Here is a 26,204-nt window from a genome sequence, read left to right on the forward strand (position 1 = left end):
GGCCCTGCTCGGAAAGTGGATACGGAGCAGATTATCACAAAACCACAGCTCCAGGCTCAGTTTAAGCTTTGCTGCTGAGCCGCAAGGCAAAAGGCCCCGAGTCCGGAGCTGCCTTCCCACCCCAGAGACCCACCAGCCCCGCTCCTTGGGCTGGCAGAGGTGCCGCAGCCACCTGAGCTGCCTCGGCCACACCTGCGCTAATAAAGCGGGTGAAGCTTTCGTAACGAGGTACGGAACATCCTGTAAAGGTCCTAACGAGGACAGGGCATCTCGGGTACGTCGAACTCAGGCTGAACAATTATAAAGCATTAAAGTTAATCTTGCTGGGCTATAACTTTGTCGCTTGCCACATAACTAAAATGTCGTAACGCTTTGGTAAGGCAGCAGGGACCTGAGCGTGCCTGTGACAAGCTTCTAATAACTCTGGTGGAACGAGCCCAGGTGATAGCCAGGTGAGCTGGCTGCCGGGGTGGCCTGGTGGCTAGTGAGTGCGTGGCACGAGCCCCACGGTGCTTCAGAGATTACCCAGAGAAAACCAGACTGAGCTGGTGTTGGGAAGGGGCTGGGAATGACCCACCTGCCCATCCCCAGCTGCAAACACCACTCACTTATTTCTGTTTCTGTCCCACACCACTGCTACAGCTACTGAAGAGCACTGAGCCGAGCACAGCTGCCTGGAAAACACAAAAAATACCCTGATTAAATGAGGGATTATGTGTTGGCAATTATTTTAATGTATCAATCATTTTAAAATTAATTTCATATCGTTAAGTGACATTAACACAAATTGTCATCCTTTGATCAAATTTTAAAACCTCATCAAAAAGAGGCTTTGTTCGGCGTTTCTTTTCCAAGAAATCTGTTCCCCAAAGCTACGGGGACTGGTGGCACGTGCCCAGGGGCTCGATGGCACAGACCCACTGGCTTCTGGCAGTGCCTGGGTGGCCACAGCGGCAAAAAGGGATAAACTGGATGTCCCAGGAGGTGCTGGGAAGCCACCCAGGTCCAAACCCTGCTGGGCTGCACGCCATACTAACCTCTTCCTGATTTTACTTTGGGCTGATTTTAGAAAATGATGTCTTTAGTTGTGTTGTCCTGTTTAATAATCTAAAATAGGAGCAGGATGTTAATATTGTAATCTCTCCCAATCTTTCTGAAATACAATAATAAAAAATAGTGCTTAGGAGAATTCTCTTATTTAATATACTTGGGATGAAAATTTTCTGGTTCTGATTATCTAAAAACGGCCCATCCTTAAGATTTCAAGATCAGGGCACAAGCAATTTTCCAGCCACTCTAATATGCACAGAACGCAACTGAAATTACACACACACACGTTTTCAAACATGAATATTTACTAACATAAATAAACAGTGTTTTATAACAAAAGGCACAGATTTTCAACTATAAACAATGGAAAAATATTTACAATTTGCACATACATAATCAAACAGCAAGTGCACAATTGGTCACTTCAGATCTTCTTTTCTATATTTTGAGATTTAGTTCCTTCCAAGCAAGTAATTTAACCAGTTCTGCAATGTCCAATTTTTTTTCCACAAAAACTGCTACCAATGCCAGATAAGAGAGTTTATTAAAATGAATAATTCAGCAGCGCAAGTTTTCAAATGGAGACAGTGTTGCTAACTTCTTCATATTGGATAATAAAATAAGGGTAGCTCTGATCATCGTTAAAAATGACAAAAATCTGAGGCTCAAAGTAATTGTCCACACAAGAGTCGTAGAGGTCGCTGGTGATGCTGCCGGGGTTGACCGGCGGAGGTCTCCTCATGGTGTGGTTTCCCACCGTGTACCTTCCAGTCAGTACTTTTGCCAGGAACATGTAATGAACTCCTCTGGGGGACCTTTTGGAGAAGTTATGGGAATAACTCGCTTTTCTGGCAAAGTAACTGCCCTGCCCAAACATGGTGGCATGCTTCCCGCAGACACGCGGGTCGAAGTTGTGCTTGCAGATCCCATCCACCACGTCCTGGGAGGTGCCATGGAACAAATGCCTTTCATTCATTATCCTGTCAAGCCCAGTCATTTTTTTTGACATATATTCCTTTTTCCTGGAATAGAAAACGGAAAGTGAAGATGAGTATTCACTGCAGATTTGCAAGGGAAAAGCAGTTTTCACTACAGCTCTTAAAGTATCAGTATTATCCTCTGGAATAGTAAAGCTGTAAGAGGAGAGAGGAAAACATTTCTGTAGGGATAGCAGAGTGGGTCTTGCACCTTCACAGAAAGCTTTTGTCTGAAATAAGTATTTTTGAAAGGTCCTGAGCTGACACTGCTGGAAGCATCGACCACTCTCACCTGTTTAATAATCCAAAATAGGAGCAGGATGTTAATTTTGTAATCTCTCCCAATCTTTCTGAAATACAGTAATTAAAAGTAGTGCTTGGGAGAATCTCTTAATATACTTGGGATGAAAATTATCTGGTTCTGATTATCTAGAAATGGCCCATCCTTAAGATTTCAAGATTTCAGCAGCAAAGGCAAAGCAGCTTGAGAAGCGCCTGCTTATCTTTGCCTGTATTTCACCTTGGATGCAGAAGGAAATCTTCCTCAGAGTGAAAACAACAGCCCTGCGAAAATTAAATGCCTCTACAGCTTCTGAAGAGACCTCAGAGAGGAGTTATTAAGAGACGGGATGGGGGTGAAGATGCTCTAGACCAGCACAAATGCTGTAGGAAAGTCTCTGCTCACACAGCCCATCCCTCGCCCTCTCCTGAGCTCCTGCGTTTCTCGAGAAGGGAGAGAGAATCCTCAATCTAACTGCAGCTCAGTTACGAACCGGTCAGCAGACAGTAACTTTCAGACACAGCATCTCTGGTTGGAATGGGACTGACTGAGACAGGATTTCGTCTCTGTGAGGCCACTGTAAGGCCCTGGGGGGTCGTCGTGTTCTGGGGAACCAGGGCACTAATGGCTGTCCTCAATCCAGAGATTATCTGATGAAAATTCCTCCTAGTTCAGCTTGAAAGTGAATGGGAAGATTTTTCAACCAGATACCCTAGATCTGTTTTGAAGTTTCTGTGAAGATACATTTTACAGCAGTTACCAGCAGACAGTACGTTAAAACCCCTTACACAGGAAATTTCAGGATATTTTTCAGATGACGTTGTTCAACTGAAGATGCTCCTTCAGAAATCTGGAGTTTATGTATTCTATTTAATGATCAATTTCTATTTGCAGCCAAATTACATAATTTAAGGTATTTTTCCGCTATTGTAAAAGAACGGTATTTGCATTATCTTACCTTTTATATTTCTCCCAAAGAAACTGATTCTGCACTCTCAGAATTTTCAAAATTTTATATTTGGTCTCTGGCACAGTCTTGTGAAACAGGTTATAAATGGTTCTATAGCTTTTATCTTCCTTCAGAACAGGCACTTGGATGAAGTCCTGAGATGGATCCATACTAATCCAGGTTTCAGGATAGAAGTTTGGAGAGGTAACAGCAGTTGGAGATAAGACATGCGAGGCAGCGGGTTCAGCTGACAGAGAGGGTACTGGAGAGTTGCCACCTAAAGTCCTAGTTGGGGAAGGAGAAAAGGTTTGTCCTTAAACATTCACAAACAGAACAGCTTCTCATCACATTTATTTCATCACCAACACGTCTTAAGCAATTGCTGCTCTTCAGTTCTGCAACAATTTACATATCTTTAATGCTTGTTTAAAACAAACGGGCCAGCTATTTCTGCCATTTTAATAACTCCTCCATCCACACTAACAACAACATTTTGACTTTCAGGGATGCTGATCCACGCAGGGAAATCTTACTGCTTGATGGTGTTTAAAAGCCTACTGTGGTCATTTTTCACATTCTGGGATGGGGTTATAAAGTACAGAAAGGCAGCACGCTACCAAGTACAACTATCTGGTGTGTTAGCTATGAAGTATCAGCGATTTTAACACAGCTGATAGGGCATACAGAATAAGAAAAGATTAATAATATGGCAACATTTGACCTAACTTCCTTAGAATACAATATAGGGAGTAGAAACATACACTTTCTTGTACAGTATGAATAATGAATAACCTCAACTAATAACATTTTATAGGCAAAACTCACTGATGTTTCACTGCATTATGTAGAAGAGGAGATGCTGTTTTCAGCGCTACCCAGCATCGTGCCGAGGAAGGCTCTCTTATTTTCATTTGCACAGGCCAGATGTAGATTTGCATTTGCAGTTGCTTATTTTCATGCGCCAGCCCAGCCCCTCCTCCTGGGACTGCTGCCAGGTAAGAAGTCAGGAAGGGGTGAGGGAGGGGAGCTGCCGCTTGCAACGGCCGTGACAGAAAAGCAGCACGGATACCAGAACAAGAATGGACACCAGTAAAGTCCAGTTAAGGACCACAACTGTGGTGTGGCGAGACTTTGTACTTAAATACCTGCACCTCTGTGGAATTTTTCACTCTTGAAGCTGCTAAATTTAGATAAAGAGTGTGGCATTTGTGGCTTATGTTCACCTGATTATAACGTGAACAAGCAAGCCTTACTTCGCGGAATAATCCTTACTTCCTGGAGTTCTCCCTCTTACGTCAATGAACATACTTTGAGCAAGCACAGCTTGCAGCTTCAGGCTCTTGGTTTCACACTGTAAGCCCACAGCTCTTCAGCTCCTGCAAGCTGCTGAGGTTGCCTTTTGGTTCCAAAGAACACCTGGAACTGTCTCCAAATTTCACCAGATGAGTATTTTACCACAGTATTTTTATAGGCAAAGCTGTTACTGACTCCAGGACCAACCCACAATGAATGCAAAGGGGTGAGGTGCACCCAGAATTAGGCAGCTCTTGGTAGGAAAGGCTACAAAGTCACAGGTACCCACCCCCTGTCTGGCTGGAAAGACACAAGGTGAATCTTGTCTCCGCACCCCACAGATGACCTTAAATTAAATTTCATTAAAGTTTAATGAATTCATAAAATTTCTTCAAGTCACTTGTGTTCTGCTAACATGTCACTGCCAAAGCATGAGGAGAAAACCTGTCCTGGCAAGGGGAAAATGGGGAAAGTGAATCCTCTGCGTATTCATCTTGGGCGGGCGGAGCTCTGACAAAACCCGAGGCCAAATCCTGCCTCCCGCAAACACGCAAGGGGATTTCGCACACTCCAGGCAAACTCCATTCCCTACGCTGTCTTTGTGAAAAGGAAGTTTACTGGAGAACAAACCAACCAACCTGCTAAAGGCAAAGCCATTTTCTCCACAGTGACTCTTGGGGACTCAATCTGCTTTTGTTCAGGCACGCTGCTGCCTGAAAACCCGCGGAACCGTGACTTCTGCACCCAGGCAATCTGTTCTCAAGGTGCACCGAAACACAATCGCAGAGCAACTGCTGATTGTCCCTGCTCGTTAGCCTGCTCTTCTCTGCAGAGCCAACATAATTATCTAGATAAATAAGAATTGTACTGCTATTCACATCTTACCTACACAAATGTCAATTAAGGTTGCCTTTCAGAATACTTAATGCTGGTGATATACGAGCCTGAAAGAACTGTGTGTGAATTTTTGTGTGACCCAGAAAAAACTGAATGTGATTTTCTGATTGCAGGTTGAGCTTTTCAGGTCTAGAAAAAACGTTGGGGGAAAAACAAAAGTCTATTTTTAAATTCATACTTTTGATTTGGATCAGAGAGACAGTAAACTGTAATAGCATTCACACTTTTCAGAGCAGACGTACTCTTCAAGAGAGCGTTCACGTGGCTTTCACCTGCTCTTCAAGGCTAAAAAGAGACCTCACTTTATTTGCATGCATTTGATTCAACTCAAAATTCTTCTCACTGTTTATTAATAGTTTAACAGAAACCCAGAAGCTGGATTTTTCTAAGAATGAATATGAAAACAGCAGTCTGCAATATTGCAGTGTGCATTTGATTTATTTTTTTTTCCCCTCCTCAAGTCAACGGGTAAAAAATATTACTGTAGAACCACATTCACTCACACTTGGACTGGAAGACCAAGCATGGATTAACAATAAGTTATGGTTTAATGAGTAAGACATCAAACACCATAAAAATTCTGCAATCCTTTGGTGTACTTTGTTCATTTCTTCTGACTAGTGTAAATTATTTGTAAGCATTTATTATACAAGGGAAGCCATTAAAAAGTCAACATTTGTCAACCACTATCATCCACTTCCCACAGTTTCTCTTCAAGAATTCTTTTCCAATTTTACAACAGATTCAAGCAGGTGGGAGGGGAGGGAAATAAAAAATCTCAGGTAGCATTATGAGGTAAGTGGAGGCAAATGCTGGCTTCTTAAAGAGAGCTCCTATAAATATTTAAAATACTCTTTTTTTCCTTGCTAAGAACTGGTAGATTTTTAAATAAGCATTACAAGGTCTTTAGATAAAGAAAAGAAGAATGAGGTTTACTAAGAACAACAGAAATTTCAGAGCTTAGTTTATAGATTTGGTAGCTGGCATGCATAGTTATGGTCAAGCCCTAATGAGTACGGAACCCTCAAGGGTCCACTAAAATTAGTGGGAATTGCATAATTTTAGCATATCTCAAAATTATAGACTTACACTGTAGTAAAACAGTCACTGGTAGCAAAACACCAAGAGAATACCTGAAATCCTTATTTTTCATTAAGGTGATAATCAGGATTGCTATAACCAGAAAGTCCATCCTTGGTCTTTTTACCTGCATCCTCTCAGTATCTCTAGTAATTTTGGGTTCCTCTCCTGTAAAACCGTATCTAAAAATGTTTCTTCGAACCACGTGTTTTGAGGCTCTGACCAAATTCACCTTCGCCTGGCAATTAGATGCGGTAACAGCTCTGCAAGCTAATGAGCACTCGAGCCCTACTGCAGCAGTTAAAGCTCCTTTGATTGGCCCAGCATGCCAAGCTGCCCGTCAGCCTAATGACTTCCACCCCCTTGCTAACAGGACAATATGTTCCTAACTACTGAACTCTGACAATAATGTTTCCAGCTGTGCTGGTGAGATCACAAAAATGGCATTTTTATGACTTGTAATCAAAAATGACTACAGTGCAACACTTTCTTCACTCTGCCTTTGATGGGCGAGTGTGTTCCCCCCCAGTCGAGATGACAATAAAAACAAGGCCTGTTTTAATTGCGCTTGAAAAATTATAAAATGTTTCTGAACGCTCGTTTTTATGGGACCTAGAATGGATAGCCTGGCAACCACTACAGCCAGTGAGATGCTGAAAGCTGGACAACACTTTGGCAAACTTGAGGTTTTGCAATCCACAAGGTACACTGTAATCTTTAAATAACAAACAGAGCCTAGCGGGAAGGAGTTCCTCAGGTAATATTTATCTTGAAAAATGACAAGCAAAAGCTGCCGGTATGACTGAGATTTTTTCTTATTGCTTCTGATGTTTCTACCCAGTGATGCCCATTTCCTTGCCACATCTTAAGGAACACAACTCTCAGGGACGGACAAATGCAAAGTTTCCATTTTGCTGGGATACGTACTGTAAAAACGGCATCAGCACAATGCATGAGCGAAGAAGGGGTCTCCTCTTGATCTCTCTTCTGAAACACGCATTTTGCTGGAATCCATCCTTGATGTTTAAGATATACTGATTATGCCAGGTAACAAACCGAACCTCTTTCAGACCCCGGCAGCTGGCTTCTTCTATCAATCTTACAACAGGCTGTTTCAAGAAAATTAAGAAAACAAAAACATACACATGATAAATTTCATGTTCAAAATTAATATTTTTGCCAGAGACCTCAAAGAATCCCTCTCTACTCCCTTCCCCTCTCCTCTCTTTCCCCTGCTCTGAGGCACAAGTACATTTAGAGCCCTGACAACGTTCCATTACCTGTTTATAAGATCTGTCAACAAGGCAAGTTTCACAACTTCCCTACCATCTTGGTGCCATCTCGTTTTTACATGTCAAATGTTATTTCCAATATCTAACCTGAAACTCCCTTGCCACAAATTACTTTTTATCTCTGCCTGCTGAATGTGAAAAGCAGAAGTCTGCTGTAGAACGATCTTTCATATATTAATATATTATCTTTTTTTTTTTTCCCCTTTTCTACGCTAGAGAAACCCAATTCTTTTAACTTCTCCTCACAGGTGAAACATCCTAAACTTCGTCTTCTTTGTGGTGCTTTCTCACTGACTCTCTCCAGTTCTTGCAGGTTTTTTTTCAATTGCAAAGGCTCAAACTGTATACAGCACTCTGCCTTAAGCTTCCTACCACGCTTACAAAGTCAGCGTGTTGCATGAAAAAGATGAACATGATCCAGTTGACACTGGAGGAGGTGTTTCTGGTACTGCCAAAACTGTAAAGAGTCCGATGAGGTTTTGTACAGCTCTGGCCAGCCAAAGATGAGCTCTTAACTCCCACAGGTATTTACAAAGCTTACTGGAGAGCTTACTTGAAAGAAGTGAATGGAAGTATTTTGGGTTTGGTTTGGTTTGGTCTAGCACAATACTCTCTGACAGCAGATGTGACTTCTGTGTCCATAATTGGGGTTAAAGAGTTGGAAGAGAGAAGGCCTATTTAAAACCTGATAGGGAAAACTGGGACTGTTAAAGACCAACAGGCAACAGTGACACTGGAACGAGTGTGCGTAAACCATCGGTGAATAGATTTAAACTAGACATTTGGAAAAAGGTCCCTAAGGAGGAGGGGCTGGCAGCTGTGGGACCATCTGGCTGCAGCAGCGTACAGCTACGAGACAGTGAAGGGCTGGATCCAGTGACTCTGGAGGCTCACGTCCTGCGCTGAAGTATCTTTGGGGACAGGTAAATTAATGAAAAACTGCAAAGCTAAATGGCTGCAGAAAGCTGTCTCCCCATCTTAAAACCAGATTTCTAGGGATTAGAAAGGACTTTCTTGGTAAAGACATGGGCCAGTCTGCTCTCAGATTTGACTATCTGGTCAGCCTCTGCATCTCTGACGTTTTCAGGGATAATTCAAGGCACAGTCCAGCAGAGCAGAGTTCTCCTTTTATTGCTTTTTCAGTTCAACGCTGACCTTCTTGATTATCTTCCTCAACAGTAACTTTAAGTAACCTTCCTGAACGTTCAAAGAGGAAACAGACTAAAAACGTATATATAGTTTATAGTATATACTGTACATAGAGTTTGGGATTACAACCCCAGAGCAGGATTCTGGAACGAGTTAAATACCTCAGAGTATTCTCTCCAGCCAAAGTGGTCCCTGCAGAAGTATTTCCAGACCGTGTAGTAGTTGGAGCTGGAGCTGGGGCAGGAAGGTGTGGACAGCCGCCGCATTTGGTCAAACTCAACAGTTTCATATAATTTCATAACGTTCAAATCCACCCAAAACTCATGTCCCCTGGAAAGAACAAGAAAAACAACAAATTCTCACCTTTGTAATCCATTATTCAGAGATAATAAAACAGACAGAACTCCACTTGGCAAAGAGCACTTCGGAGATACCCTCGGTCTGGCTGTGCCCATGTCACACAACCCCCGTGACCACGAGGACGTCCCACGAGCTTGAAGCGGGCAAAACACAGAGACAAGTGAGTAGAGCAGGGCACTGAAGAGCTGTGAGGGCAAAGTAACTCTTCAAAAGAGTTGGACAATGGTGGAAAAAACATGGTCTTCAGCACAGAAAGACAAAAAAAACCCAAACGCAGCAGTCTTCCCAGTCCAGTGGTATTTATCCAGTATGCGTGAAGGGTACAAAAATCAATATACATATCCTTGACATTTTGAGTACACTAAGTCAATACATCACACAACCATATTTGATGAAGCAGCCACATACTATTCAAAAGGTTATTCTTGTGAAAGTTAGTGCTTCAGGGAAGAAAAGAAAATGTAAATGGCTCCAGATGAGGAGCATCTGCTGCCAATCCACCAGAGAGTTCGAGTATCTTTCATCACGTGCAGCAGAGGAGAACTAGCATAATATGAAAAGGAAACATGATTTTACAATTTTGGAGCCTACACTGAGGAATACTGGCGTGCCTTTTTTTTTTTTTTATGAGTAGCTATATTGCTGCTACAGAAATCAACGCCAGTAGGCAACTTCACATAAAGTGACTGGCACCTTCCAAAGGACCTAACAACAACAGGGTGCTGCAAATTAAGAACCAGAGTGTACCCTTCATCTAAAGGAGAAAATAGAAGTGCATTTCCTCTACACTTTACAAAGTCATGTTTAACAGTGACTGTGGAAAGCCTCAGCAAACAGTTTCTAACGCTGTTTCATTAGTCGGTGTTAAGAGAGAGACATCAAATTAAAGAACGTTCCCAAGTACAGCACGCAGTTCTACAGCTCTGCCAATCATTAGACAAGCACTGGTTTATTAGCAATCAAGAACTTAAGAAATTCATAGAAATTGGAAGAAATGACAGTAATATTCACTCCCTAAAAGCCATTTTTTTAGAACTGGGATTAACATATTTCCAAAATAATGCTGTTTACATAATTAGCTTTCTACTTTTACAATCTCTTTACAACTTGTCAGCTTACTGGTATTCATTAACAGTTACTAATCTTTGGCAACTGGAAATGCAGCTTTTGAGACTATATAAAATATTTTCTTTGAATTCTTAAGAGTAAACATAAATCAAGCTGATACTTGAAATCTACAGTTTATTTCTAAAACTTTGGCACATTAATACCATAGAGATCAAAGTGCTGTGTATGAAATTTGCCACATCAAGTGACAGCTATTCTAAACGTCTATACGATTTTATGAATACAGATTTGCTTGAGAATGGCTGCAATTTTGCTAGCTATTTCACACTCTTACTGGTACAGTTGCTGAAGAGTTTTATTATACTACTTTCACAGAAAACTACTGAAGAGTTCCCACTTTCAAAAATGATGATCAGCTGGAATGATCCTTCATTCCTCAACAGGAGGTACAGGTGCGTAGCTGTTCTTAGTGTTTATCATCATCAATTAATTGCATTGGGGTCTGTGAAGTGCTAAGCACAGTTTGAAGTATTACGTGCTTTCCTGACATAGACAAAAGGACGACATGTCTGTTCCTACAGACTCACAATCAGGGGACCTGATCCACCGCTGTTTGGGTCAATCTAGATTGCTCTCTTTGTTTTCAAGAAGCGCTCATATAGGCTTAAAGAAAAGATAGGATAGTCCCAAAAGTCAAATCAAAATGTCTTAAAAATGCAACTCCACAAGCTACTTTTAAAATTCTTTGGACATAAAAATCATTCTTTTTGCAACTCCCCCAGCGCCCCCAGACCACGCCCCAACCGGCACGAGCTTTGTCCGACCCATTTTGGGGATAATTCACCCCGAGGGTGGCTGTCCCTGTCACCGCAGACCTGCCTGTGGCAGGAACAGCTCTGGCCAGCTTTCTTCCCCTTTCTGCCAAGCACTTCCCACCGAAAGGGAACATCTCGCCAGTTCCCTGCACGTGGTTCTCTAAAATTGCCCTAGAGCCCCACTAATTAAGATGAAAATTTTGTCAGGACGATGCTATCACACCAAATCTGTGAAGGTTTAACAGCGTGTTCCCTCCTTGCGTCAACAGCACACCAAATCATTATGGTTAGAATGGGAGTACGGGAGGAAACCAGCTATTCTGTGTCGGAGGTGTGTTCTGATAACCCGCGTCTTCCCATCCGAGCCGCATCCCTCCGCAACAAGTGTGATAGACTAATTAAAGATATACTAATTAAAGCTGACATTCCACAGCCCGCTGCATCAGTGGCTACTGCTTGGGCACCCACGCAACTCAAGAAAATGCATATAACAATTGCCCGGCCAGAAAAACATCGGATACAAGAGATACAAGACAGATCTAGTCAGAAGAAAACCAGCTCTAAGCAAAATAAATGACCAGTACGAAGGGACTGAAATTAAATGTAGGACTTAAAAAAAATACACACACATTCGGGAATGAAAAAACTAGTAAGAGATCACCCCACCTTCCTGGTATGTAGTCATTTTGTTCCATAACAACAAGCTACAATCTACTTTATTTCAAAACAATGTGTGAAATCATGAGGAAATCATCTCTCTGAAATACCAAGCTGTGTTATTATTTATAGTATTTGCAGGCAGCACCATAAACATGATTTTTGGAGTGAATTTCTTCATGAATACATTTTTAATGCTACTTTAGGGACACTGGCTTTTTCTCATCAAAATGTAGTCTTACAATTCTGAATTTCAGTGCCTAATAAAGCCATTGCTTTTGAGAAAATTTAGCAATTGATACTGTTTGCATTATCCTTTTGGAGAGAGGAGTTGGACTCACTCTTTTGGGGTTATGTTGCACCTACAATCCAAGTCCTGAATCAAGACCCCCAGATACTGTGCTGCATACTGTAGAAAACAAATACCCAAAAAGCTATTTCTCATACAAAACCTCACAATTTGAGCATTCATTCTCACTTTTGATCTCTTTTCAGGTCAAATACCAAAATATGGTTCTCCCTATGTTTTCCTCATGCTTTTAATGCAAAGGAAGCAGATCTTCAGGATGAACTCCTAAAACTCCAGGTTGACAGTGAATATGAAAAAAAAGGTATTTGTTCTAACTGCAAAACAGGTGGGGAACGGCAGGTTTTTGCGTGGCTTGCTTCTTGTGGTGCTGTAACAACATGAAAACTTCACATACAATTCCAGTAAAACAAATTGCAGTAAGTTTTTTCCTACAACAAACCAAATCCGTGCACAGCTAAGGGTGCATTTACCTATCTCATAACAGTCTGTTTTAAGATTTATAAGTCTGGCAGCTAAATGACAGCTTACAGTGAAAACAGCTTCTCTGAAATTTTTCTGCGAAACCTGTACAGAATGTGCCAAATTATTTCTCAGTACTGAAAAATGTAATGATTGTCTGCTGTTTGGAATTTTTTACATTTTTGTAGCTCACTGTTTCTGCCTCTCCTTTATCAGACTCCCCTCCCCTGTAAGCAAACTGAGGACAGGATGGTCATCGCCCAGTGACTTATTCTGACAATTCTGGCATCAAGCACCCAACCAGCTGATTACCACCCCTGCAAACATTCTTCTTGAAAGCCCATGTACAATACAACACTAAGTGCTACAGCACCTCCCACGCACTTACCACTGGCTTTCAGCTTGTTTAATACAAATCCATCACTCTTCACTTAAAGATGGGGACACCGGCTCTGGGCAGTTGCTACCTGGGTTTACTTAAAAGTTTCTCTCAGAGGAAGAGCTGCAGCTCAGAACCCAAAAAAGCTCTAATTATCTCTTGAAGAAAAAAATGTGGTTGAGATACTTCTTGGCATGGTACTCTCTATGCATTTCCCTTAGCTGTGAATAGGGAAAGGCTGAGCAGTTTCAGGATGTAACAGCATAATCTTCCTCAAACTCAAACTTCTGTTAAATTAGGAATGCTTTAAAAATGGTATTTTTATTTTTCAAGTTGTTTAAGTGTTTAGAATGCTACTACCCATTAATTTTATCAGAAAATTAAGTAACCAAATATCTAAACACTCTGAAATCTATACAAGCATTTTATTTTTTCCCTCAATACTTTAACTAAAAACTTTTAAACTCCACACGTTTTCTACCTAACAATAAATTATTCAGAATAACACTGTATTATTTTATACAGCTGAAAATTCTAGACAAGTGCATTTATTTGACTGCATCTGAAAAACACACTGTGTGCCCAAAAGCCTACCTGATGTTTTTCCCTAATTATAACATTGGGAATAAGATACTCTTTCACAAAAAACCTTGATTCACATAAAAGATCTATTACTCCAATCCTCATTTACATTCTTTAACAGTGTATTCCTCTATTCAGAAGCATTAACTTTCTCAAATTATAACATTTACTGGCTTTTAAGCTCTGAAATCCTAAAATATATTTAGCAAAGTTGTTTAATAATAGCTCTTCAGTTAAAGCACTTCCTCTGTATACTAAAAAGCCTATTACCAGCTTACATAATGCAAAGCCATGAAAAAAAATGAACTGTGATTACAGCAAGTGATTGCGTGATTACATTCCTGCCTTCAGCTTTAAGACACCAGTGATGAAAGCAAATGTGACAACTGCACCTCTCAGCTGCCCGAGGCCTAAATACAGGCGAAAGACCCCAAATTTAGGGTTCAAGAACAGTAAGAATGCGAGATGCTCAAGGTTACGTCTGGTGTGTTCTTTAGCATAACATCACTTTTTCTTCAGTACAGTATAATGATTTACTACTTCCAAGGTACAGCATACACTATCTAAAGTATGTATAGATTATGGATAACGTATAGATTGGGAGAGGGAAAAACTACCCAGCAAGGCACACACATCACCTTGTTTTGTGCCCTGAAGGGAGCACGAGAGAAGACGCAAGACAGCGCGGGCCTGTGACTGCACAGCTAACTGCACCTCCGGGAGACGCCACGTGCCATGGCGATGAAACACTCAGGTGCTGTGACGATGACAGCGGCAGAACACACACACAAAACCAGCAATTAAAATCCTTTCTGGGGCGCAGGGGTGAAACAGGCCCCTCCCAACACTTCCTCTGCACCGTCTCCAAAAGACGAGCTCCGTAAGTGGGGTCGTCGCTCTTTATACTTTTCTTGGGCAGTTTGGGTTCAGGAAAGGGAAAGTTTTGTAGCTGACACGATAAAAAAAAAATAATCTAGTGTTGTTACTCATGGACTTTGAAGTCTCTGTCTGGAAATATCAGTCTAGAGAAGAGCAGGAAGGAGATGATGAAGTCTATAGTTTGTCAGATGTTTGGGGAAACAGGAGATGTGTTCAAATACCTTGGTGGGGCAAAGCGTTACTCCCACTACCTCTTTGCATCATGCGGCAGGAACAGCCTTCAGTACAGCTTGAAACAAATAATAAAAACAATGCTGTCTTTTCCTACAGAAAAATGTATTAAAACCCCTCTAAAAACACCACAAAACTTTGCCTCAGCTCACTTCTGAGGTAGAAAATCACTATCCCCATTTTTCCCTGGGAAAGACAGATACACAGAACTAAAACAGCTTCTCCAAAGTCCCACAGAGAATCTGTGACAGAGGTGGGAACAGAGATTTCTTAAGAACTTCTCTTCACTGACTAACCAAATAAAGGTCTCTATTTATATAAATAAAGCACTTCAACAGAATTATTTGCAGTGAAAGAATAAGCATATTGAACTCTCTCAAAAACACAGCACACAACCCCAGCGCAGTTCAAAATAAAATTTCACAAGTGCTTTCAATAGCAGAACCTGGTTCCTCAGATAAGTTACATTTTCTCTATACCCTGACTATAAGAAGTAACACAAAGACATAATCTCTTCAGGACACTGAACTGAGTAGGTACCCTGACTAGCAAGTTACACCATTAAAGTCTTTTTTCAGATGAATGTAGCCTGCTAAAATAAGGCTATTTGGGCCCACTCTTCCTTGCACCCTTCTGAAGAACTTCAGTCTACTGTGTGAATCATCTGTGTTTTTTCCATTCAGTAAGGCAAACGTTTGCTAGATGTTATGTACAAATAGGTGACTAGAAGAAATATTTTTGTAAGTGCTATGAAAACACATGTGGTTTCGAACTCTTCCCCTAAGTTCAGTTATATGTCATGAGCCTTACCACAACCAGGGTTCAGAAAAAAAAGAAACCTAGCGATCAACAAAGGTCTGTACAGGAAATGAAACTCGGTTCCCATCAGAACAGCTGTGATACAAAGCAAGACTGAGAGTTAAAACACCACTTAGATGATGAAACTGTTGATTTTCTCTCTATGACTAAACCAGTTCCTCTCTGCAATAGCAACAACCTGTAAGGGGAACAAATGAACTGAAAAGATCCAAACAGGTATGAAAACCTTTTGTACTTAAGTTTGAAAGATTAGTCAAATTGAACTCAGTTCCTGTAGGAGATATAAGTCAGGCATTTCCATTCTGCAAAATCAGCAGTATTTCATGTCATTTGTTGTTTGAAGTTGCAGGCTCTAGTCCAGCTGTAGGTGAGGGACCAAGTGTTTAAATGCCACTGTATGAAACCAAACTTCACTTAAAGTATATTGTCTTAATAAGATCTTTCTTTTAAAGCAAAGGTACTGAAATAGGAAAATCAGATCTTAGACAACAGCAGCCAAAATTTGCTCCCATCAAAACCAATGTTGATTCCATGGGGAGCTGCAGTAAGCAAGGGCCCAGGTAACACTCACGAAGGGACATTCATCAAACTGCTCTTCACAACACAACAATAGAAACGCAGCCAAATCCTATTTATTGCTGTAAGGAGTATGAAAGGAAAACAGGAACCTTCCCTCACAGCAGCAGTATTTTGCATCAGGGCAAGAACAAAAACAAGCTGGTAAACATGATCCTGCAGTCTTGATGTTATCAGCATCTCATCATCCTTAAACTGAAGAGAGGGGCAGCGGGTGAGAGAGCAGGAAATTAGTTTCATGTTTTACTTAATTTGTTCCCTAGCCGTTTCACACTGCTTCTCTCTGCCATGACTGTAAGCCATGCAGGAGGGGTGCAGTCAGACAGACTCGGAAAAGAGAAAGGTGCTACAGAAAGATTTACCTCTACACTTAAGAGTCTCCATCATCAGAGAAAAAAATAATCTATCACTATAGTAGTAGCTTTACTGCTTTTCCGGTACTTACTTGCAAAAAAGTTGGAAAGGCAGGTTCTCCTGCCTTTACAACTGGTGACTGAGGGTCCTTGAAAAAGCAATCTTCTCTAATTTTCAGAGTGAGAGGGTCTAGCCTGACTTGCACATTTGTAAATCTGAAACAACTAGTGGGGTATTGGTGTCCGTATATATATACAGCTTAGGTGAAACCAGCCAGATGAGAAACCAGCCAGAAAGCCTGGCCCCAGATCTTTTCTGGCAGAAAAAAAAAAAATTTAAAAATTCCATCAAGCTCTCTCACACACACAGATACTATCTCTGGATCAGGAAGTCATTGAGGCATGACTGCTGGAAGATGAGAGACTGTCCTGAGAAGTATGTTTGTTCTGGTGTTGCACTCTTCCCAAGAAACCCACTGTTGGCCACTTTTGATCATGAGACACAGGGTTAAAAGCGTGGTCCTTTGGTGTGAAGTACTGTTAAGTTCTAAAAATCTGTAGCAATGAGGATGTCAAACACACTCCAATCTTCCAGGGATTCCTGCATGTACCATATTTCATAATTCAAATCCAAGTTGCATCTTCTATTTGCAGTAGAGGATAAACATGGATGTCCTTGTCTGAGGCACATTCTGGTTTCAAAGGTCTCCTACCCACACCGGATGAGGATATGTTTTGCAGAGAGTTTTGTTTGTTAGCTCCAATTTTTATATCGGTAGATGTTTTAGAGACAGCACAAGCACAGCTCTGAGTGGCAACAGAGCTGATACAGGACAAAGTTTTCACGCCACGAGAGGCATTTGCTTTCACAAAGCTGCAATATGAACACTTTCTAAAGCGCTCAGATGGAGCCCCATTTTTCAAAAATGTTCTGCAGACAGGCCTGCTTTTTTTTTTTTTACAAATTCTATCCAACCTCAGGACTTAAAATACCTCTGAGATTTATGATAAATAACGGAACTACATCAATTTCATCATACACAAGTCTAACATTGACTAGTGACCACCATTTCTGGATGTTTTGGTTTTGGAATGTTCCGTGCAATGTTTCACATCACACCCTCCACATCCAGCTTCCCCCCCCAAAAAAGACTCATTTATACATTTGACTAAAAGTATCATATTTTAGAATTATTACTCAGCTCAAATCCCTACTGATTTCAACAAATACGTGTACCAACTAGAAAGGAACTTCACGATCACTGCTCCTGCTAAGCAAATAATTGTAACAGCCTCTTTCTGTTCCTCATCCTTACCGAAACGGGCAGGCAGACAATGCTGCAATGCTGCGCCTGCTGGATTACCTGTAAGCAGCTCTTCTGAGCAATCTGTTTCACCAATTATAAATCTTTGTTTCAGAAAGGACTGTTTTATTACCCTAAGTACACAGGGAACAGACTGACCTCAACCTGAAGCCAGGTGACAGCTGTTTCCAAAACTGTAATCTGTTTATTGACGTGAAACAAGAAAAGGGATATATGAGTGATTGCCGATTCCTATGGCAGCTCAGCATAACACTTGTAACTTCCCTAGATTTGTATAACTAGAACCCAATTAGTTTTATTTCATATGTAAATGATACTATAAAGTGGAGCACATGGGAATTCATTGGAGCATACTATTATAAAGCACAAGGCGAACACTTCTAAAATCTCTTCACATGCTTTTTATTTAGAGTCTCTGTCTTGCATTCCTTCTAGCAAGGAATTAAAAGAAGTTCAAAACCATTCAGCTGTGTATATTCAAGAAACACCACACACAAAATCGCCAGGCACAGTGAATTTCAGCTGGTTTCTCATCTCCGGTGTTATCAATAACATGAGTTATCTCATACACTGTGGCAGCTGTGCAAATCAGAAAGATAACTTCCTAAATTTAACTATCAATTGGTCAGACCATGTGCAGGTGTCCCTGAACGACTGAAATGCTTCCACTGTGCTCTATAAAATTTTAAAAATCATATAAGCGTATTCTAACAGCATCAGAGAAACAAGTCATCCCATGAACACAAGAACAAAGGAAAACTAGTTTCCTTTTGTCCTTCCTGCTCCTTCTCAGGTCCCTCCGTATGCCCACTGACAACCCCAGGGGGAACACACAATATTTACTCTGACTTCATCCAAGAACCATGCCTGTATACTGAGTAATTAGTCAATGGCTCCCAGGCAGAATATGTACCACTGGAGGTCCACCTGCTTTTCCCTGACTGGAGCCATTTCATTTTAGCCTTTCTCTTCTAGATAGAAGGAGCCATTTCATAAAACTGAAGAGAAATTACAGGAAAAAAAAAAAAAAATCAAAGCAACTATGAGAAGCTGCTGTTTCACATGAGTTGGGATATGCTGGGGTACACGTAGTTGAACAGCCGCTGCAGTTCCCATGGCACACAGGGATGTCTCTGCCAACAGAAGGGGTGGAATTTTCAGCCAAAGAGGGGGAACTGATGGGTCAGGAACTGCAGAGTTGTTTTAAACAAATCCTCATTTAATCAGTAATGATGTTGCTTATTTTGAAAAGCAACATATGCATGATTGGACAGGTGTGTGTGTGGGGGGAAAACCTGCTCAGTTCTGCAGCCAAGTATTTCCCCTTACTAAAGAGCATCTTAAAATATCCCAGCTTGGGTACTCTCATGCTGGAAAGCAGTACTTGGCATTGTTCTCTCTAAAAGTTCGCCACAAGCTGGAACTTCTCCAGGGCCTCTCCTCACATGCACGAAGAAATCTGAGTGCTTTAAGTATTTTAACCTGCTTAAGTTCATATTCCCCCATTTGTTTCGATAGCTTGGCATTTGGCTCTAAATACTTGATAGCCTTAAGAAAGCAAAAATATAAACAATTTACAATAAAGTTTTATATTCAGATGAAGGCCAAACTGCAGTAAGTATCTGAGGCAGTCGTATTACAAAGTTGTATTACAAAGAAGTAACTAAACAAGGTTTACCACTTTTCCTTCTTTAAGATCACGTTCCCTTAGGTGAAAGGCAACAACTTGATGTATATTGTTCATTACTCATCTCACTAACATTAAGATGAAGAAAGCTTTATATAAATAGCTACTTGAAGAACATCATATTTGAATTTAGAGCTTATTCTCTAATTGAGCCAACAGCTCAACACTTTCTTGAACGGCCCAACTTTCTTGGAGCAGCACACAATGGCAATATTATGTATGCAGACTGTAATCATCACTTACTATGCCCTGTAAAATGTGTTTAAAACAAAGGAGAATAAACAACTACCACCCACTGGTTGTCAGGCTGGCTTCTGCACGGCCTTTCTTGGACATGCAAACTGCTGAACAGACATTTCCTTGTATGCAATCTGTATAGATAGGCCTGTAAAGCTAGTCTGACCACAAGAGATTAATAGCTTTAGCCAAATAATGCGGTAACCATGTGAACGATGAGCTGTTCTAGCATGTTTGCGAGCCTCTCAGCAAGGTTCAACACGCTGCTATCTGCATCTTGTTGCCAGGAGACACAACATCGTCCAGGAACACAAGGGAAGCCAGGTTGCAGTGACCACCAGTGAACTCCACGAGGAGTCACACCAAGTCCGAGCGGTCCACATGGAAAGGTTTAGCAGGTTCTTCTGATACAAGATGATGTTGTGTAAGAAGAAACTGGTGACGATACATAGTAAAATGTTTACCCCCCACTTCAAAACCTAACTTAAAACCGTGTTAAGTCTAAATTTAGGGCGTATCAGATTCAACGTTTGAAATCAGAAGCTCTAGTCTTAACAGAAGTTTCACTCCTAGGTTCTCACTGATACTTATCCACAAACATGAAGCTTTTCCAAGGGGTGCAATACATACAAGAGTTACAGAAACTGTCAGTTTGTCATTCTATGGTAAGCAGATATTATAAATTCACAACAGTCATCCAACCTTGCACTGGGGCATGATTTTGCAGCACTGGCTGAAGCAAAGATCTTTACAACATCTTTTAAGAGAAGGAGGAAGAGTACAGGCTACAGAATTAGCAGCTCAAAACAGAATTTAGTTAGAAAATACTGGTGTTTAAAATAATTTCAGCCACAGTAGACTACTTTTACCCAAAGAAACCAGGTCGGCAGACACTCCCTGGGTAGCCAGTTCCACTCAACAAGATGAAGCCTAGTTTGTATTGCCAGAACCTGCCTCCCCTTCCACAGCAGAGTTTCAGGCCGACTGCAGAGCCAGCAGCAGAGCTCTGACCCAGCACACCTGGGTTTTCAGAGATCACGCTGTTTCTCTGACTTCACTCACGGTAACAAAATGTCATGTGTCTGCCAACACATCCACGAAGTTTCTTCCCGACTGGCTCAGACAGACAGAAACTCTGTGTACCAAGAGACCAAAATACCCACCAGACTGGAAACCTGCAAAGTAAGTGTAAAGGCGACGAGGCTATTCAGCCAATTTTACAGGCTGGAGATGACTAAGCAATTATGAAGCATTGTTTCTTTTAAAATTAATCATTCTTAACTCCATCATTTAGAACCCGTAGATCATGTGCGTAGCGATGGATTCTGTGATACAGTCTTCAAAGGGAAAACTTTTTGCTCATTCGTACAGAGCTCAAATTTAAATTACTTGCATGGGCTTGTCTTATTTCTACATTTGCTGTTTTTGTTTGAAACCACTTAAAATACTTGGAAAAAATGGAAGTTTCTCTGTTGTAAAATACAGCAAACCTTATCTGCTATGCAGTTACAATATTTCTAATTTTTTTTTTAAACAGGCTGGCATATTTTTCCAAGACAATTCTATAAAGTATGATTATCCCCTATTACACAGAACTTATTTCTTCACTCTCATTTTCAGTGTGGGGTATCTATATTCTGTTATTGCCTTCAGTAAAAAGGATGAATCCATAGCCTAATGGAGCCTGAGTTTTAGTGCCTAACCCAGTGTCCACTTAGGTGAAAGTAAAGACTCACATTGACTTTAAGCATTAGATGGGGTCTCTGGTGCCCAATGAGAAATCTCACCATAGTAAATGAAAATTAAAACATTAGGGAGGAAGGGATATACTTTCTTCAGGAAGTGGAAGGAAGAAGAGGCAGTGAGAACAAATTCACAAGGACTCAGACAGCAAAGGCAATCTGAAGCTTTTACTACCCAACTCCAGAAGTGTCGCTTTCAACTGACTGTGACTGGAATGAGTTGCACCAAGCTTATAGATTATGGCAGGGCAGATAAGATATGAGAAATCTGCATTGTATGCTTCCTCCAGGGGAAAAAAAAAAAAAGAGCAGTCTACACCCTGCACTCACAAGAACATGGACTACATAGGTGTGATGAACTTGTAAACATCAGCACTCCCCACTACTATTCAAAATGGAACCTGCATTATAAAAGTTGAAGAAGTTTTGGTTTAGACCTCAGGGTGCAGAATCAAGCCTAAATTGGTAACATAAATCTGCTTTCTCATTTTAGAAAATGAGTAGATAAACACTACTGTATAGAGAGGAAACAACTTCTAATGAATGACAACATTTTTAGATGGCAACTTAAATAGATGATCATCATTTCTGAATGTATTGCTCAGGTTGTTCATAGTGAATGAGCTGAAACAGCACCATATATTATCAACTATATGAAATTTCCAGTCAAAGGACTTAACAGAGCACCTATCTGATTTTAGTTGCTTAGAATGTAATTATGAAAACTGTGCTTGGAGCGCATACAGTCAAGCTGGACTCACAGGCACAAAAAGCAACTGCTCTATTATTCCTCTTTCAATTGCTGCAAAGGCTCATTCATGCTGTCACTTTTTCTAATACAGAGAAAAGACTAATTAGGAACGTCGAGAACAAGTACAATGTTACACAACAGTCTCCCTCAACTCTCTCAATTTCTACAGAGCTGAAGTTGTTTTATTTCACGCGCTCCAAAGTCCTTCAGCTTCAAAGAATATTTTCCTGATGCTAAAGAGGAGTTTTAACAGGTGTGCAAGAATTTTCTGTTGTGGCAAACGTGTTAGATATTTATTCAAGTAACATCATCACAGGGTTTGTAAAACACTTGTACACGAAACATCGGGAAAAAAGAACGCACATTGTTATATTTCTGCACCGCTGCTCAGTTAAGCACCCTTGCCAGTAAATTCAGTTACCTACCGATACTTCACTTTGATCCGATCATTGTCAGGGTTGCAGTAGAGTCTTTCCAGATGCTCCTGGGAATCGTTGGTCACACTTTGCCAACTCTGGGTTGCTGTCCTTCTCACTTGCCAATGATAAGGCAAGACTGTGTGATGTTTGGGACAATCGCTGCCATAAACACAAGTGCCCTGGAGAAAATCCACACAGATTTCTATTCCGTCTTCCTGATGGGTGTGATATTGCAGCTGGTTCAAGAGTTCAAACACCAGATCAAGAGAAGCTTCTTCACTTTTATCCTGGAATATCCCAGCACTGAATTTATTGCTTGGGTTCAAATTGTATTGCATGGGACAGCTATTCTCTTGGAATAAGCCAGATGTGTAACTTTCCAGAATCTTGTCTGGGAACAAAGGACAAGCTGCACCATCACTAGCAGTTGGGTGCAAAGGATGATCCCGGAATGATTCATTATTATTATCAGCAGCAGTTCCAGGAGTAGTTTCTGGTGAGAAGCCTTGCTCTCCCGACTGGACGTCCTGCCCAGGATGCCCAGAAGAAGGACGAGCTACTGGCAATTGACTCTGCACATCTGGAGCTGTTGGCACCAGCACAGTCACATTATTTTCTGGTTGGGGGCAAGAAGTACTGAGGTCCAGAGTCTTTTTCACAGCAGGTTCACATAAATCACTATGACTGCCACTTTGGCCTCGGGGCACAAAGACCCTATCCAAGGTCCCAGCTCCCAGCAAACTGGTAAAGATTGGCCGCAAAGCCCGAAGAGTTTCTGTGTCCAGTCTCTTCTGCACTTGCTGCTTCTTCTTGAAGCATGGCTTCACTGGTGGTATCTTTTCAGACAGTCTTATCTGAGGAGGAAAGTCCTCTGAAGGAGGGCACTTCATTCCTGGGCAGTGAGCCTGCGGCACAACACACGCTGGCTTTGGTTCGGTGTCCATCAGACACAGACTTTGCTCTCTCCAAATCACTTTCAAATGTCCCAGAGCCTCACAAGAATCAATCTAGGGCAGAAAGGAAAACAAGACAGTTAATCTCTCTAATTGCTCATGGTTGACACGAACAAGATCACCCCTGGAGAGGATTTCGAGCCAGCAACAGCAAACTCCTCCCTTCTCTGTGACTGTGGGTAGCCCCTAGGCACGTAAAGCATGAAACCAGCTAAACTCCGGCTAATTAATCCCAAACACACACTCGTCGTCTTCTCACACATGAAATCTCAGAGACACTCAGGCACGCACACACAGTCCCCGGGGGGGGGGGAGCAGGAAAGGGGGATGGTCTGATGCCCTCCTCCTTGTGATGATGTTTAATAATAAACAGCGCTTTAGTTCATTATATTCCACAAAAGTGAACACTGCATTGTTCATTTTTATGCCTCCCTCGCACACAGAGCAGCAGCATTAGCAGGCACGCCGCCCTGAATGTTCCCACTGCAATTAAACATTCATGCAGCATTTCTTCTCCCACCAGATAACCGGGCAGACGCACGCATTCCCAGTCCATCCACACGGATCTTCCCTCATACAATCTCACACATCCTCCCAGCAGCATCGTAGGAGAACTCCTGGTTTCGACTTAAACGAAGAGCAAACTTCATACTGACTTCAGCAGGGGCCAGGATTTAATCTTTGGTCTTTTTAGACACAGGAATTCAAGGGCTTACACCCTGTTCCTCCTGCTACAGCCTCATCCGTGTCCAGACACTCCCACTTCACCCACAGCCGTTCTCACATGCCCACACACACTCTCACACTGACTCAGATGCGCAGCCTGCACTCCGTCACCCTGCTGTGACACACCGAGCTCAGCTGCCTCCTCCGAGGCTAGTCAACAAGAATTAAAACCGGACAGCGAAGAAAACAAAAAGGCAGCTAGTTACTCAGGAACAGAGGAAAAAAATTATTTGCAAGAGGAAAATTTTTTTTTTCCTACAGTACAAATAAATAGCATGTCTCGTACGTCACCAGAAAGCTAGCTCTATACCTTTTAATCAGGAATCTTGTAATATTTGATTACATTTAATTAAATCCTCTGCAATCTCCTCGCACGTAACCTCAAAGCTCAGAGTGGGGCACATTAAGGATTACTTCCTGGATAAATGCATTCCAAGCAAAGTAACTTCTCATTTCAAAACAAAATCCCAGAAAACAGAGAAAATTTGGCAAGGATTTCCTACTACTGATGATTTTCTCTGGAAAATTTCTCACCCTGTCTTCCTTATTTTGGAACATTCATTTATAAGGCTTTTGCATTACCCTGGGAAACAGCACGTCAGGATTGCCAGGAAAAAGGAAAAAAAAAAAGTTGTACCTCTCCAGTTTTCCATTTTTAAATTACATTTAAAGAAACTGGTATATTTGTTTGCCAGTTAAACTCCGAAATGATTGGTATCTCTGTTATTCTTCCACAGACATACCAGGCAATTCTCTTTTGAAACCACCAAGGGTACCTTAAATCCTCAAGTAACTTCAGAGGCTTAAAAATCCTCAACTCCGAAAGGGATCAGATGCTTCAGTTCACCGTGCCCAGGTTTAACAGCCCCTGCCATACGCAAGAGGATCTCCCAGGGTGCAAGGAGCCCTGCTGTGCTGAGGAGCTAAATAAGTGACTTCTGGTGTTTTTTCAGCCACATCTTTAATGCTATTTGCAATATTATTAACGATCTCTTGACTATCATTTAAGTTTTGCTACTAGTTTTAAAGAACTGCCTTACTGCATAGAGCTGAATCCCCCAACTCTAAAAATAGCAAGCGGCAAGAATGAAGACTATCAGAGTTTGGTGGCATCTCTATTTCAGCGTTTTAACATCCCAAATCAGTCGCTATTATTTAGAAACAACATTCCCAAGCACCAAGAGCAATGCTATATTCGCACAATGTCTTTCACCAGAGGCAGATCCCTCGGTGGGAGATTTCAGTCCCCAAGTACTCGCCATCTCACGCGAACCACACCTCCTTCGCTAAAGAAAGCAAGTCTGCTGGTCTTAAATAAATTTTTAAAAAATAAAGAAGAAAAGCAGCGGCTCAAAGACCAAACCTAACACCGACCAAAGCCCAGCCTGACGGACAGACCGCCCGGCAACTTTCCGCGGTCCCCCCAAAACCTACCGCCTTGTGCTCCCCTGGAGTGCGAGTCCTGCCTCTGGCCCCAGTTTCAGGATACCTTCAAAACAAGATTAGTCTTCTGGTGGCGGGGGAAATAAAAAATAAATTGATCGCTGCAGCCGGCCGCTCGCACGCCAGTATTTCCACCTTAAAAACGCAGAATCGCCGGTCTGTCCGGTCGCAGGTCCCAGGGTGTTTCTGGAGTTGCCGTCGGGGTTACCAAGAGACGGCGGTGCGGGCAGGGGGGCAGGCAGGGGGGCAGGCAGGGGGGCAGGGGCCCGGCGTTACGGGGAGCGGCAGCCGGGCTCAGGACCGCCCTGCCCGCCCAGCGGTAGGGGCCAGGCCGCCCATCCCGCCCCGCAAAAACTCCTTCTGCTCCTCACATCTTCTCCCCGCCGGTTTAAATAGCGCTTCCCTCCCCCCCCCCCCGCCCAGAGCCCGCAGGCAGCGGCCCGGCCCGGGGAGGAGCTCGGACGCG

General features: G+C 41.9%; 2 protein-coding genes across 2 annotated transcripts in view; both read right to left on the minus strand.

The window, feature by feature from the left end:
* Positions 1-1,577, minus strand: part of LEKR1 (leucine, glutamate and lysine rich 1) — a 97,005-nt gene extending 95,428 nt beyond the window's left edge. The window contains exons 1-2 of the mRNA XM_074834384.1: positions 1,443-1,577; positions 609-674 (exon numbers count right to left, since the gene is read on the minus strand). The gene's annotated coding sequence lies outside the window, so the exon portion shown is untranslated. The remainder of the gene's footprint in view (positions 1-608; positions 675-1,442) is intronic.
* TIPARP (TCDD inducible poly(ADP-ribose) polymerase) lies at positions 1,338-26,129 on the minus strand. Its single transcript, XM_074834387.1, has 6 exons — positions 25,730-26,129; positions 22,623-23,623; positions 9,129-9,297; positions 7,454-7,635; positions 3,266-3,541; positions 1,338-2,072 (listed from the first exon to the last, which is right to left on the minus strand). Exons 2-6 carry the CDS (start codon positions 23,558-23,560, stop codon positions 1,625-1,627), a joined length of 2,013 nt encoding a protein of 670 aa, XP_074690488.1. The 5' UTR covers positions 23,561-23,623; positions 25,730-26,129; the 3' UTR covers positions 1,338-1,624.
* Positions 26,130-26,204: the final 75 nt, after the last annotated feature.

This window comes from Strix aluco, chromosome 9 (genome assembly GCF_031877795.1).
Source record: "Strix aluco isolate bStrAlu1 chromosome 9, bStrAlu1.hap1, whole genome shotgun sequence".
Classification (NCBI taxonomy): domain Eukaryota; kingdom Metazoa; phylum Chordata; class Aves; order Strigiformes; family Strigidae; genus Strix; species Strix aluco.

Excerpts from the sequence above, each read along its gene's own strand:
- TIPARP (XM_074834387.1), bottom strand. The coding sequence starts at position 23,560 with ATGGACACCGAACCAAAGCCAGCGTGTGTTGTGCCGCAGGCTCACTGC. Across the intron at positions 9,298-22,622 it reads CGGATCAAAGTGAAGTATCG|GGGACATGAGTTTTGGGTGG; the intron begins GTAGGTAACTGA and ends TGTTCTTTCCAG. Across the intron at positions 2,073-3,265 it reads CTTTGGGAGAAATATAAAAG|GAAAAAGGAATATATGTCAA; the intron begins GTAAGATAATGC and ends TTTCTATTCCAG.